The 14840-nt window shown below is 43.7% G+C and overlaps 1 protein-coding gene across 1 annotated transcript in view; it reads left to right on the top strand.

Annotated features, from left to right (window-relative positions):
• The first annotated feature begins 898 nt into the window (after positions 1 to 898).
• ptprq (protein tyrosine phosphatase receptor type Q) overlaps positions 899 to 14840 on the top strand; it is a 35723-nt gene continuing 21781 nt past the window's right edge. Inside the window, exons 1-21 of the mRNA XM_041939304.1 lie at positions 899 to 943; positions 1089 to 1214; positions 1295 to 1439; positions 1571 to 1855; positions 1941 to 2158; positions 2964 to 3144; positions 3270 to 3638; positions 3741 to 4052; positions 4238 to 4531; positions 5164 to 5463; positions 6332 to 6462; positions 6563 to 6692; positions 6781 to 6934; positions 7102 to 7208; positions 7919 to 8016; positions 8518 to 8686; positions 8854 to 9114; positions 9213 to 9373; positions 11422 to 11533; positions 12372 to 12480; positions 13361 to 13475. Coding sequence (XP_041795238.1) covers positions 899 to 943; positions 1089 to 1214; positions 1295 to 1439; positions 1571 to 1855; positions 1941 to 2158; positions 2964 to 3144; positions 3270 to 3638; positions 3741 to 4052; positions 4238 to 4531; positions 5164 to 5463; positions 6332 to 6462; positions 6563 to 6692; positions 6781 to 6934; positions 7102 to 7208; positions 7919 to 8016; positions 8518 to 8686; positions 8854 to 9114; positions 9213 to 9373; positions 11422 to 11533; positions 12372 to 12480; positions 13361 to 13475 — 3822 coding nt within the window. The remainder of the gene's footprint in view (positions 944 to 1088; positions 1215 to 1294; positions 1440 to 1570; positions 1856 to 1940; positions 2159 to 2963; positions 3145 to 3269; positions 3639 to 3740; positions 4053 to 4237; positions 4532 to 5163; positions 5464 to 6331; positions 6463 to 6562; positions 6693 to 6780; positions 6935 to 7101; positions 7209 to 7918; positions 8017 to 8517; positions 8687 to 8853; positions 9115 to 9212; positions 9374 to 11421; positions 11534 to 12371; positions 12481 to 13360; positions 13476 to 14840) is intronic.

Here is a 14840-nt window from a genome sequence, read left to right as displayed (position 1 = left end):
CTGTCTGTCAATCATTTCTCCCTTTCACATTCCTGTCATTCCACATGGGCCAGCACTTCCACCACACCCCACGTCCGAGCCAAACCATTCTCGCCACCGCGTTGTTATGAACAATTTGCAGAACAGGCTTATTTTAAAAGAACTCAGTCTCAGACCTGCAGTCTGCTGTGACTGACTGTCGGTCCTCCAGAGGCGTGAAACTGGCGGCTTTGCCCATGAGCACATCTCAATTACTCACAAAGCACCACCACATCTCCTGTCCCTCGCCTCTTCCCCTCAGTATGCCCCACATCCCCAGCCTCCCCACCTCTCCTCTCCTCAGGAGCCTGGCTCTGGAGTGGCCATGTGCCCGTGGTTGCCATGGTGAGCTGCTCTTATCCCAACAAAGAGCCAGAACAAATTGGGTTGAACTCATACATGCACAACCTCTCTCTCTGCCTCTCTCTCCTGAAGACTGTCTCCTCCCTCTCATAAGGGTTTGCTTCTGGAGAGAGGGAGACAGCCATTGATCGCTGACTTTGAGCTGCGAGTACGCGCTAAATTCAAAGTCCAGGCTCTGCGTTAAACTGAAGGTAGACAGGTAACAGGTAGAGATTTCGTCAGGATTTTGGCCAGCTATCTGGCTGTAAGTTGTAAGTCTTTTTTAGGAGGTTTAAAGTCTCAAAAAACAGCTGAAAAGCTAACGTTTTGACGCTTTGCTGTGCGTCAGCGAGTGAAGGAGTTTGGGATTTTCCCCAACCGATGTTTACGCACAGCTGTCTTTGGTTTGCTTATGAGCCGACCAATGGCTGAGAGCACAGCCGGGATCCGTTGTCTCCCTCCGTGGAAGTGACTGCACGTGTCCAGGTGGATCATGACTGCTGGAAGGCGTGCTTGATGAGATGGACTGACATTTCCAATGGGTGCAGCAGAGCGTCTGTGGTTGCTTGCTGGTTTCTGTCAGGTGAGATAAAAGCATGCAAAACATTCAGTTCTCTGTACAGCACGTTATGTTCATTTTCCATTATGATCTCAGGTGTATTGTAATTGAAGTTAAGGCGATCAGATTTGTGGTTTCTGTGATGGCATGTTACTTTCCTCTTCCTCAGGTGATCTTGCTGACCTGTGAACAGCATTTAAACCCTGCAGAGGTTGAACTTGTCTTTCCGTCCTTCTCGTCCATGAAAAATCCAAACATCTACACAGTCACCTGCAGGACTGCAAGTAACCGCCTGGTAAGAACACCTGCACAGGTGATAATGGCAGATATACTGTGGTTTAGCTAGAGTACAGTAATAGAGCTTTGTCTCTGCAGGTGTATGTGGAGCCCATTGATCATTCAGCATGCTCCCCTGACTGCACCACATCCCTGCGATTGGTTGAGGACCCAAGAGGATATACCATCACACTGAGAGCAAGCAGAAATGATGCTACCCTTGAGGCAAAGACTTTTCACTTCAGTGAGTGTCTTTGAACCTCAACACCACAGCACAGAAGGAGAAAAATGACATACTTGCTTATTAATTCATGCTTACTAATGTCACCGTCTTTCATCTTGTCTCTGCTCCTTCTCTTCCTGATTTGTGTCCAGCTCCAGTCTCACTGTCCTCCCTTCATATGTACAGTGCGACGACAACCACTCTCCTGACATGGAAACTTCAGAGACAACAAAGCTTATCCACCCTGAGTCTGTACAACTGCAACACGCAGTCTGTCACACACATCTTCAACATCAGCTCATCAGAGGCAAAGTCTCAGTACGCAGTGAAAGGTCTCCAGCCTGGCACACGCTTCAAGGCCAAAGTTGTGGTGACGACATTCCTCCGACGCCTTAATATGACCTTGAAGGAGAGACTCAGCATTGCCACAGAAACAGGTATTGTTTGCATGTACCACAAATTTTAACTATCACCCTTACCTGATGCAGGATGGACTCTCCTGATGATTATTTCTGCCTCTAGCTCAGTGCCCTCCTGGCTGGCTGGCCGATGGGAGAAGCTGCTATACTGTGAGCAGGAGAGGACTGACCTGGACTGATGCCCAGCACAGCTGCAGAGGCCTGGCAGCTGGAAGTCACCTGGCCGACATGAAGACCCTGGAAGATCAGGTTTTCATATCCTCTCACCTGCTGAGCCACAACGCCCTGCTGCTGCTGTGGACCGGGCTGAATGACCAGCAGGTAGCCTCATAACAGAAACATCAATTTTAACCAGAGACCTGCCAGCAAGAACCAGAATAAACTTTGTAATATCACTTTGATTAATTTTTCCATTTACATCGTCAGAACAGTTAATGTGTCTTTGAGAATGTGCTTATGTATATATTATTTAATAACTTTTTCTCACGGTGGATTGCATTAGAGAATTGTCATGAATAACTTATCATTGAGTAATTTAAAGAGGAATTAGTCAGGAAAGCCTTTGATGAAATATTTACAAAACAGCGCATGCTTTCTGTACCCTGTAGGAGTTAAGTATTCACTCTGTCCTCTAATGATGGTGATGATTTTTCAAGAAAATGGCAAATAAGTTTTCCATTTATAGTAAATATACATAGAAAATTAGGTATAAATGCTGTTTGTAGTATTAAATATATTGTAGATGCAAATAATTATAGCATTTCAAAACTAGCCTGTCTTGCCAAAATGGGTTTTTTCTTGGACTGTCTTGACTGAAGCCTGCAGGGAGGTCCTCGCATGTCATAGTTTATCCTCTGCTACAAAATCATAGGGCAGTAAGACCAAAAAGGTGTTTAGACTTGATTTTAAGCAGCGCCAAAGTAAGATAGTAGAATGGTGAAGTTCTGATGAGCAGGACATCGCTGGAAGAGCACTTTCTACCAAAGTAGTTTCCTTTCAAGGGGGAAATTCCCTGTGGTAGCAGCGACTCCTTCAAGAGGAGTTTTGTTTTGGATGAGTGACAGTGAGCTGGTGATGTCTGTCATGTGTATGCAGCACAGAAAGTCTCTCTTCTGTCACTCCGCAGGAGGAGGGACGGCCTCTCTGGTCTGACGGCTCAGCCCACAACCTGACGAACATGATGGTGTCATCACTGCCAGCCAATCAAACAGACTGTTTTGCTCTTCAGAGAAATGCCACGGGACCAGGATGGTTTCTCACCCCGTTCTTCTGTAACATCCCCTTACCCTTCATCTGCCAGTACCAGAGTAAACAACTGTTGATTTGTCTATAACATGCAGTGCACTTTCTAGTTAACTCAAACCACATCATTTCTCAGTACTTCTGTCCCTCGTGTTACTGTGATGCTGCTCTTCTTCCCCCTCTGTCACAGCCCCCTCAGTCCCCGCCTCATTCGCTTTCGACCTGGTTCAGGTGACGGAGCATCAGGCAGAGCTTCGTTGGAGTGACCTCTCACCTTTGCGCTCACTTAATCTTTCAACTTTGGAGATATTCCTCCAGTACCAAGAGGAGGCAAATGGAAAATCGAGCCAAGGTGAAGGAGACAGAAGCGGGAAGTCAGAGGACAAAAAGAGGACACAAAGCGGTGCTAAAAGAATTGTCATGGTCCCCATTTCCTGGTCCTCCAGAGGGGTAACTGTGGCAGGTTTGTCTCCAGGGAGCGTCTACTCTTTCACCCTGCGAGCCGCTCACCCTGCTGGCGCCGCCTGGAGCTTGGGACAGACACGGACTGCGTACACTAGTGAGTCTGGTGACAATCTGTCACGCATAAGTTACACAAACAACATCCTATAATAACAAGTAACAAGCGTAACTTCAAATGTTTGCCTTCTCTTTCTTCCAGGACCTCTTGCACCTCATAATATCACTGTCGGACCCATTTCTGTCAGTCAGATTAGCGTCCACTGGACTCTGACAGATGCACAGTTAAAGCTTGGATGGACATTTGTTGTGCGCTATTTGGACACATCTTCAGGGCAAGAGAGGTTAATTGGAATGACCAACATCTCTAGGGTATCTGAGACTGGTGGGTTGCAGTCATACGCTGCTGTGATTGGAGGGCTGGAGTCGTACAGGAAATACAGGGTTGAAGTTTCCACAGTCACCCCGTGTGGGATAGAGAGCTGTGGACAGGTGCCTGTGACTGCGCAGACTGGTAAGCATGTAACAGGCTTTTTACACAGCAGGCGCATTGACTTGTCATACTAGAAAAAGCACAGGTGTTACTAATAACATTTCAAATTTAAAGCAACATTAGGACATTGTTTTGATTCCTTAAGGTGCACAGTTTGACCCACGTTATCTGACAACTAAATAACATCCTCCCTTTGTGCCTCTTAGCTGTGAGGGCCCCTGGTGGTCTGGTGGTGTCGAGCACGACAGGAAATCTGACAGTCTGCTGGACCAGTCCCCCTGACGACCCACCAGACGGTTATTACATCACATCCCACCCACTCATTTACCCCACTCCAACTTCACTGTGGATAAACCAGTCCAGTCCAGGTGCACACTGGGTAAATGAGTCTGTGTGTGTTAACTTGGGCTCATCGACTCCAGGTCAAACTTATAAGGTTGGAGTGGTCTCATTGAGGGGAAAGGACAGAAGCAAAAGGACCAGCATCACACACACCACAGGTAAGAGGAACAAGGGTACTGCCTTTAAAGAGCAGGTTTGCAATTTTACATGAAAACAGTCAGCTGCCCATCTCAACACTGAAGCAGTTTTTTGTTCATACCAGCCATAAAAAGTTTTCTATGTGTTGAGGGACAAAAATCCAGAGTCCTCATTTTGTGCACAAATGTATTTAAAGTTTTGAATGAAGCAAATAAGAGCCTTCAGCAGTCTGAGACAGTCAGAGGTAGTTGGGGAGTATCCTCCAAAGTTGCAGCACTTGTGTTTCCTGAGACACTCTTCCCCTGTTGAACTGCAGTGGAAGGATGGTAAGAAAATGAGGGAATTTTGTACTAAAAAGGCTGTAACTCTGGAAGATAACTACTTCATTTGACGAAAGCGGGAGCCTCGTGTTAGCTTCAGATAAAGTTTTGAATTCTCATTTGACAGAAGGACGACTGTGTATTTTGTCCCTCATGGCCAATATGAGCAAGAGGAATGATTGCAGTAAGAAAAACCTGTTTCACTGTTCAAACTGACTGTTGTTATAAGACATTATTAGACGTAAAAAAAAATGTGAACGCATCCTTTAACAATGTAGATGTTATTGTTTACAGCCAATCTTGTAAAACTATCGTTGTCTCTGGATTTGTAGGTCCAATGCCAGTTCATGTAGCGGTCCCTTTTTCAGTGGGCACAAACTCTGCACAACTGTACATCCAGCCTCCACAGCTGGGCCTGATCGATGGGGTGAAAGTGTGTGTTTGTCCAGTAGTGTGTGACTCTGTGTGTGAGGGATCATGTGAGTACACATGTGAGTGGTACTCTCTCCCTGCCGGTGTTCATATCATAACCCTTCGCGACCTCAGTCCAGGATCAGAGTACCAGCTCAGGGTGTGCAGCACCAGCCGAGAGCAGGCCGGACCGCCTTATTACACCCGCCGCCTCAGAACAGGTGAGTAATGCTTGCACATACCAGTGCACATAGTGGTCATATCACCATAGTGGTCATTATCTGCCTTATCTGGTGTCAGCAGAAGCACCGGGGCTCATATCTACTTTAATGATCTCACAGCATAGTGGGTCCATTCCCAACCTCCCACCTGTAGTAATGACACTCAGTCGCTCAGCTGCTCATAAATGGCTCGATATCTGGAGAGGGTGACCCATTGTTTTTTCTCCTCACGATTGGATTACTGTCGCTCTCTTCATTTGGCATCAGTTAAAAGCATTTTTCACACCTTCATCTCTTGCAGATTGCAGCAATTAGACGTGAAGGAATCCACCCTAACACTTCCTGGTCACCTTTATGGAATTCATTTGTTGATAACTCGACATGTAGTGATCACAAAAATAAACACCATTTAGTTCAGACTTCAAGCTATAAGACAGATATTTTATTGTATTATAGATATTGTATCTTGTTATGAGTTGCTGTGCTTCTAAAGGCAGACTGATCACTTTGTAACAGACACAAAATCAAAGCATGAATGCTTGAGCTTTTTATAGTCTGTGGGTTTAAATTGAAATAACAGGAGGCCTGGAGAGCTGAGATTTACAGAATCAATGTCATCTTTTGACCTGTTCTTAAAACAAAACAAACAAAGACATTTATGTGGTGTCTTTTGTCCTGTTTCTCTATTATAATTTATTATAACTTCATAGTCTTGTGAATAATTCAGCTCTTTTTTTTTTTCTTCATAAATTAGGCATCGTCATAATCCCCAGGCTTTTAAATTGTCCCTGACCAAAGGTAATTAGTATGTTCAGTATGTTAGAGGAATAATTACAGAATGGGTTGTGAATATGGTTTGTGATTTTAGGTCTGGCGCCTCCTAACAGAGTGAGGGAGGGTGTGGTGACAGATTCATCCATAGAGCTGCTCTGGGATCCAGCACAAGGACAGGCTCACAGCTATGAGGTCATCTGCCTCGACTGTGACCATTCACACATGGTAAACCAGAAAAAAAAACCCAACTCTTTAAAAATATGTGAATGTTTTAATCTGTGCTTGACCTAAAGATTCATTCATCTTCATCATTCATACGCTACAGGTGCAGAAGGTTTTCAGTGAGAGTGCAGCATTTTCTGGTCTAACTCCAGGCAGGCTTTACCGCTTTGCAGTACGAACAGAGAAGGAGTCCTTCACAGACAGCTCCCCAGTCGCCATCAACATCACTGCAGGTAAACACACACGCAGACCCACACATGTGCACGCACTGCTCAATCATTCCATCCTAACTGCCATGTATAATGTTTTTTAAAACGCCAGCTCCAAGCCCACTGGAGGTGTCTCTTGTCAATAAAACCACGTCATCCATATGCATTCGTTGGAGTACGGTCAGGGGAGTAGTGAGCGGACTCCTCCTGTCAATCAAAAACACGACATCCAGTCAAGAGCTGATCGTTTCTCATCAGGAGCCCAGGTCAGTCTCGCTCTTGTCAGCCGGTTCACAAATAATTACAGTTTTACGAGACTGGAATTATAATCACCACATCAAAACTTTCTTTGAGAACAACAGCGGATTCCAACATGGATTTACTGAAAGCCTGATCTTAAAAACTCTGACCTTTTCGAGCTGTGTGTTCACAGATCTTACAGCTTTGAAGGCCTCGCTCCCGGAAGCCAATATACAATTGAAATTGTGTGCACCAGCGGGGACAAAAGGAGTAAACCCGCCACTGTGATCCTTCATACTAGTAAGTTTAAGATAAAGGCAGTGTGTGTGTGTGTGTGTGTGTGTGTGTGCCCACATGTGCATGTGTGTGGGAGAGAGTAAGAAAGAAAATGCTTTGGATTACAAAGTCAGTGGAGAGGAAAATAAATAGTCACGAGAGAGCAGAATGATAAAAAATATTATCACACACAGTATCAGATAGAAAGAATTTCGAGGTTTCTCTAAGAAGTGCCGGTTCCAGATAAACCACGAGAGACAAAGGGGAAATTATTTTTGTCTGCATTTGGCTTCAGTCTTAGTTCGCTTCACTGATAACATTTTAGTACAATGTTGTGTCAGAGTAGGATGGTGGGTTGAAATAAATCATTGTCACGATAGAAATTAGAGTACAAGCTTTGAACCATAGAGAGACCGGCTAAAGAAGAAATTATGCATGTCTTTGTCTATATTTGCTTTAAATGCTGTTGAACAGTGTTTTTACAGCTGATTATATTCTAGTTTTATGTCCATAAAATGTGTAAAACCCACAGAAAGTCCTCACATTAAAGTAAAAATACAAAATTCTGTTTGGATCTCAGTACTCATTTGCCTTCACTCTCTCCCCCTAAAACAAAAAGTAATTAAAAAGTTCACTTCACACCTCTCTTCACATGCGCATTACCCAGTGTGACAGGTGACGATGATTAAGTGTCAGCACGTGGTCTCTCATGCTAATGGGAATCTTGTCTTCAGTCCCGGAGGTGCCGCAGGAAGTGGCTCTTTCAGGGCAGGCAGTGACGTCAGTGTTTGTCACTTGGAGACCACCGCCGGGACAGGTGGATGGGTACAAGGTAAGACACCTATACTGCTGCATCTCCCCATTCCAAGTAACAAGCACAGAAGGACAGACAGGCCTTAAAGGTTGTTACGCCGCAGTAACTTCCAGATGGACGTGTGGAATGATATGCGTCCTTGCCGCAAATGACTCAAAATGATCTTTTTTTTCCTTGCGAGGACAAATGAGGCCACTTACGTCAGGTTCCGTGCTCACCTGTTGGTTACTTAGCAACCGTCGTCGGCACACCACAGATTCAGTTACCAGCTCTTTAAAGATGTATGATCCCCGTAGAGCCACGGCCAGGAAGAATGACCAAGCACGTCGCGTGCACACTGAGAACAAATCCACATTGACAGAAAACGCACACAAGTGCACACATGCACAAAAATAAATGAGACACGCACGATTGGTAAAGCACAAAAAGTCATTTCTTTGCTCTCAGTGGCTGAAACTTGTTTTGGGTTTTGTAAAGGCCCCTGAAAAAAGACTAAAGACTTCTTCTTGTTTTTCTCAGCTCGTGTTTGGCCTGCTGTCCGTGGACAGGAAATCGTGGACTGAGGGGCTTGTCCAGGCCACGAGTTATGAGATCAGGGATCTGATCCCGGGGTCAGACTACGATGTCAGTATTCAGAGCGTGCTGGCCTCAGACACCAGTGAGGCAGTCCACAGAGAGTTCAGCACACGTAAGAGACACTCATACACACACACGCGCCTAAATTGTGTATAGTATGTCAGGATGGGGGAAGCTATTGGTGATTCCTCAATTAGACCATTATTCACATTAAAGAAGTAATTAAATTGTGGCCTAAATGATGAAAACTAGAGGTGTAAATAACACATTCTTTTCCAGGGCCAGCGGGATTGTGCTCCCTTCATTTAGCCCACATGAACTCTTCCTCTGTCTCTGTGAGCTGGGACAGTGCAATTGGAGAGTTTGACTTCCACAGAGTCACTGTGGCCAACAACTCAGTCACAACCACGTTCACGATACCCAAGGAGGAGCGGGTTGCCGTGGTCACAGGGCTGGTGGACGGCTGCAGCTACAACGTGAGTGCCGAGCGAGTGAGAGGACTGAAAGCGGGCAGCGCTGCCTCTCTGACTGTGACCACAGGTAGATGATATTACAAGGGCTGCGCCAGAACTTCATTAAGTTGCTGAAACTTTCTCCACACCTCTGACTCTATCTCTCCCTTCCTTGTCGCTCATCAGTGCCAGCCCCTGTACGAGGAGTGCGCGTGGTGAACGTGTCTGCACGTGCATTCTTGCTGCGTTGGGAGCAGGCGGTGGGGTGTGTGGATCATTACCAGGTGAACCTGCAACCAAATCAAGGAAAAATCACAGTGCAGCCTGCACATGGTGGATACATCCAGGTACACACACATGCTCAATGAAACACACTGCTTAGATGCAGTAACAAGGGCATGAATTTGCACGTTTTTCACCTTATAGACTCATTGTACATGCTTTGACAAAAAGACAGCCACAATAAATAAATACAATCAATGTAGTGTTATTAAGAGCAGTAAAAGGTACTAAGCCTGGCTTTTTGAGCTCTGATAATGAAGCTACAAACTACACGCACACACAAACATACATCATACAAGCATCTCTCCTCCCATTCAACCAAGTCCCACCCCGTGCCTTCACCCCCTGACTCTTCCCGAATGCCAGGTGTCAGATACCCCCCCAAAATGTAACCTGACGCACCACACACACAGAGCGCACAGAGCACAGAGTTGAGTAATAGATCTCATTATTTATTAAGTTGGCCTCATAAGCTCAACCCTGAATCATTCATTTGCTTAAGCAGCTCTCCCTGGAGAGAGAGAGAGACAGACCAGAGGGAGAACGTTAGCCTCGTGCTAATGAAAGGACCTGCTGCCCTCCCTGGTTTGCCTCTAAAAATTTGGAATACCTCAAGACCGAGAGCCATTAACATCCAATGCCCGGACAACTAACCCTGTGACCTTTACTTATGCCACTAACCAGCTTCTAGACCTGGAGTTATTCCCGTTCAGCTCACTGGATTACCTGTAGACCACTGCTAACAATTGTGCACTAACACTGGATGCAGCTCTGCTGGAGAGGCCTCTAACCTGCACTGTCTAAACTAAAGCTAACTCTACTACCCAACATGGCCGTCCTCTCACTCATCCTGCTGCTCACACTCTGCTGGGGACGGGTACGCTCACAGGTAAGAATTCAACTCTCAGTATCTGGCATAGCTGTGTGCTCTTGTATCTACATACTTGCAGCCACATAGAATCCAAAGGATGCACAGTGAGGAGAACATGCACAGGCGCAGAAAAAAAATGTTGTTTCTGGGAGGCAACATAAGGTATTAGTGTGACACATGGCAATCCAACATACTGACGTCCCAGGTCGTGCAAACGTCGGGTGCAACACACACTCCAGCAGAAGATGGCAACCCAGGCATCTCTGTTTTCTGTCACACAGACACAAACTAAGATATCAGGATACAAACAAGTGCAACCACAAGCAGAGACAAGCTGTCATCCTTTCACAGCCACCCACCTTCAAATTGATACAGATGGCTGATTGTGTTCCTTAATAGGCTCCATACAACAGAATGCTGAGTGCCCCAAGGGTTATTGCAGATTTTTACAAAGTAATTTAGATTTATTCTTGCTTCTATTTGTGGAGGTTTTTTCAAAGGAATGCTGCATTTTCCGAAGACAGACAAGAAAGATGGCCTAGCTTATTAAAAACATTATATCTGCAAACTTTAAGGAGCAAAATAAATACTGGTGTAATGCTGGAACTGTTTATTGTAGTTGTATGACACAAACTTAACAACTGACAAAAGCTGACAAAACAGGCAATGAGAAGATGCCACCCAAACTGTCATCTTAATGATGATAATGAAAATATTAAACTTTATTTGTATAGAACCTTTCATACAACAAAATGCATCTGTAAATGCTTTCCAACAAAGAAATTACACGCACCAAATGCATCACATGAAAAAACAGACAGAAAATGTATAAAATACAAGATGAAGAATAAAATCCACTGAATAATAGTAAAGATAAGATAAAATAAGGCGAAATTTTCATTTTATATTCATTGTAACCAACAAACTACAAAAAAAAACAAAGGACACCCCCCCTCCTTACCCAAGTTACCACATACTGCAACCGAGGGTGCATTAAAACTACAGCAAATGAGCAGAAAAGCTGAAATAGTTATCTCGTTTTCAAGGGAGTCCTGCCGAGGCGCGACAAATTAACATCCAGTTTAAAATTCATTGCACAACAACACATTTGGAGCATGACAGGTGCTGCTGATGAAGAGGGATCTTGGCTGTAGGTTGGGAACCACTGATCTACAGCATATCACTGAGGACGTCGTGTGTGTATGTTGTGACCAGGTGTCTGTTGTTTTGCTGTTCTCACAGGCCGACGTGGCGAATGTCAGTCCGGGGATGCAGTACACTGTAACGGTCACAGCTGCCTCCTCTTCTAACATAAGCCCGGGAGTCAGCCGCATGATCAATACTAATGACAGCGGTGAGACGTGCGCACGCTGTTTGCTGTTGTTTGGATGGGTTTTGGTTTTGGGTGTTTAAAGTGCCACCAGGTTCTCGTCTGCCCTCTGCTGTTTAATTCAGTTCCTGTATGACACGTGTACTCGCACACTGGGGGAAAGGAATTAGTACAGTTAGATGTGTGTGTGTGTGCGTGTGTGGACATGTATTACTCACATTGGGGGGACTCCGTCCTTCTGGGGACAAAACACAAGAATGGAAATCATTAAATTTTAGGATGAGAGTTAAGGTAATGTAGGGGTTATGATTATGGTTTGGTTATGTCTCCTGGAAATGAATGTAAGTCTGTGTGATGTCCCCAAAAGTGATGGAAACACAACAATGTGAGTGTGTGTGTGTGTGTGTGTGTGTGTGTGTGTGCGCGCGCGTGTGTGTGGGTATACTCCCTTCCCTGTTTAATTCCTCTTAGGTAACTTAAGCCCGGGCTTTTGAACCGCAGGATGAATGGGTCTGCAGTGAATGTCAGTGAAATGCCACTGCTGTGTGAGGCCTTATTCATCAGAGTTCAGCCTAAAACACACTCACGCAGGCCCACACACTCACTTACTCGCACACTCACACACACACACACTTGGAGGATCAGTCCCCCCACAGACGACACTATTCTTCAAATGACTGTGGCACCGTGTTCTGTTGAGTTCTGATACACAGAGTTTGTTATTTATCTAAATATTGGAATTTCTGTTGAATTTCTGAAGTACTGATGGCATTGAACCCAGACTAGATACTGGAGTGAAAAGGTGGGATGAGGAAGCACTCTTCTCTTCTGTCCTTCACACATTTCCCTTCCTGTCCTCCAGTTCCTGGTCCACCTTTAGGCCTAGAGGGAGAGGCCGTGGGCTCTAATGGCATTCTGCTCTCCTGGACCATGCCACCTGATGCCAGTAATATTGACGGATATGTCATCAGGTAATTCTTTGTCATCTTCTAGGAAAACTGCGATTCAAGATTTATTCTGGTCCATTTGTGTGGTCCACACAGGTTGTGAGTCTCAAATTCGCCGTCCAGCAGAGCTTTATTGTCTTTGCCTATGACAACAAAATTGCAGTTGCAGCCACCAATCAGGTGTTGAGTCATCATGAGATCAGGAAAATATTGAATATGTAATTTAGTAAATAAATATCAGAGTAAGTAAATATCAAATATACAACAGTCAAATTTAAGAAAAGGTAATGGCAGCAAATAAAGGAAAGAAGTGCCACAAACATGTACAAAATTAATTTAGAGAAAAAGTTTGTAAACTATATGTACGTTTGTACATTTAAGCCTGTGCATAGTGTTTGTATTGCACACACAGGTGTATCTCTCCATGCTGGGGAGCGACTTCACTGATGTACAGTTTTCAGTCGTGGAAGAAGTAAATTAGGTCCTTTTTCGTGAGAAAAAGTAATAATACGTCAAAAATGAGTGTCTGTTTCATGAAGCAGGAAAAATAAGGCATGTTAGAAAAAAAAGGATTTAAGAAAGTTATTTAAACAAGCTAATTTGAATTGTAAACATTATTCCTACAGCACTGTAATAAAATAATTATTTAAAGACTCAATTCTACTCTAAATTGACCTGATATGAGTTTTCTTTCACTGAACAATGCATCACATTTAAGAAGCTAACTCTGTGTTTTGTGTGAAAAAGATGTAGTACAACATTTCTGACTAAAGTATACTGGAAGTTGCATGAAATGGAAATACTCAAAGTACAAGTGCATTTAAACTGTGCTTAAATACAGTACCTGAGTAAATGTTTTAATAGAATGTAAATACAATAACCTTTTACTGATTTCTTCATGTAGGTACAAGGAGGTGTGTCCCTACCCTGATCCCACCTTCACACAGGTGACCAAGTACCTGGACATACCAGAGACCCTGCTCACCGACTTCACCTCAGGTTCTACATACCACATTGAGGTAGGATAAATAATTAAAGATTGAAAACTTTATTGCATTTCAGTGCAGCTGATAGGAATTTGCCTAAAAACGTAACAACCATAGCCAAACAATATGCGAAAAGCTTTCCTAAAGGGATGATACACTTTCAGGACTGAATTCCAGGGATACCACTGTTGGACATGGGTGTGCATATTTAGTTAAATATTTATATTTAGTTGATTCTCCCCCATCACCGACAGTGATGTATGTTCATGTACGGACGTAGCTAGCCGACACAGATCCCACAGGTCCAGAGTACTCCCTTGATCTGGCTGAATACTGGTAATTGATCCTGATTGCATTATTAATCAGGTAAACAGATCTATGGATCAGTCTTGGCTCTTTCCACTGTCTGTTGTCACTGAGCTTGAATGTGATCATGCTTATTAGTTTTCAGAATTCATTAACCCACAATGACCTTCATACAAATGGACTCTGCGATAAAGATACACATCGTGATTCTACCTGCACATACTGTGTTTGAGTGTGTATGCGTGAGTGTGTGAGTGTGCGTGTCTGTGTGTTGATGTATCATATTACTACATCACACCTGTGTGTACTAAACCACGCACACATCTTAGTTTATGAGCAACTTCTTTCTCCTGCTTTGGCCCATACATCTGATGGTTATAACCATGTTTTTAATACCTGAGCAGTAAAAGCCATATATACTAGAAGCTGCATCTATTTTTCAAATAGTTACTGATTAATATTCCAGTTAACAAAAATAAGGGCACAATAAATGCAGAAATCTCCCCTAAGCTGTCTTGTTTCAAGATATTGAAAATTCCAAAAACATGAAATCTGGACTGCAAACATTTGTAATTAACTTCTTAGCTCAGTGTTGATAGCTGAATATGAGACAATAAATGTGAAAACATGTGTCTTACAGTGTCATTGTGGCAGGAAAATTTCGTCAAAACCAGTTTTGGTTATTTTCATGCAAAAGACACAACATCATGACCATGCTCATTAGTTACAGCAGTCAACCACCTGTGCGTGCTTGTCCAGATGCATTGATTCATCTCTATGGTCATTTAAGGCTGCAGTTTTTATGATGTTGCTGTGTTGTTATTTAGCATTAGTTTGTACTGTGCAGGTCTTGTGCTTGCAACACAAGTTCTGGCATTAAGAAATGTTTTTAAAGCCAATGAGAAAAAATTGAAAATGCTTGGCGGCCAAGCTAAAAACACACATATTTTTCTTCTTAATTGATAAGTTGACATTTTAGTTAAATATGCAGTGTTTTTCGTAGAGCTCCAGTCTGCAGTGAATACATAGTAAATGAAAGCTGAAGATAGATGACTCAAGATAAAATTTTGGAGGCGGCATTCATTATTGTAT

Source organism: Chelmon rostratus, chromosome 6, assembly GCF_017976325.1.
Source record: "Chelmon rostratus isolate fCheRos1 chromosome 6, fCheRos1.pri, whole genome shotgun sequence".
NCBI lineage: Eukaryota > Metazoa > Chordata > Actinopteri > Chaetodontiformes > Chaetodontidae > Chelmon > Chelmon rostratus.
Note: the sequence above shows the minus strand (reverse complement) of the source record. Positions and strands in the feature narration are given on the sequence as shown.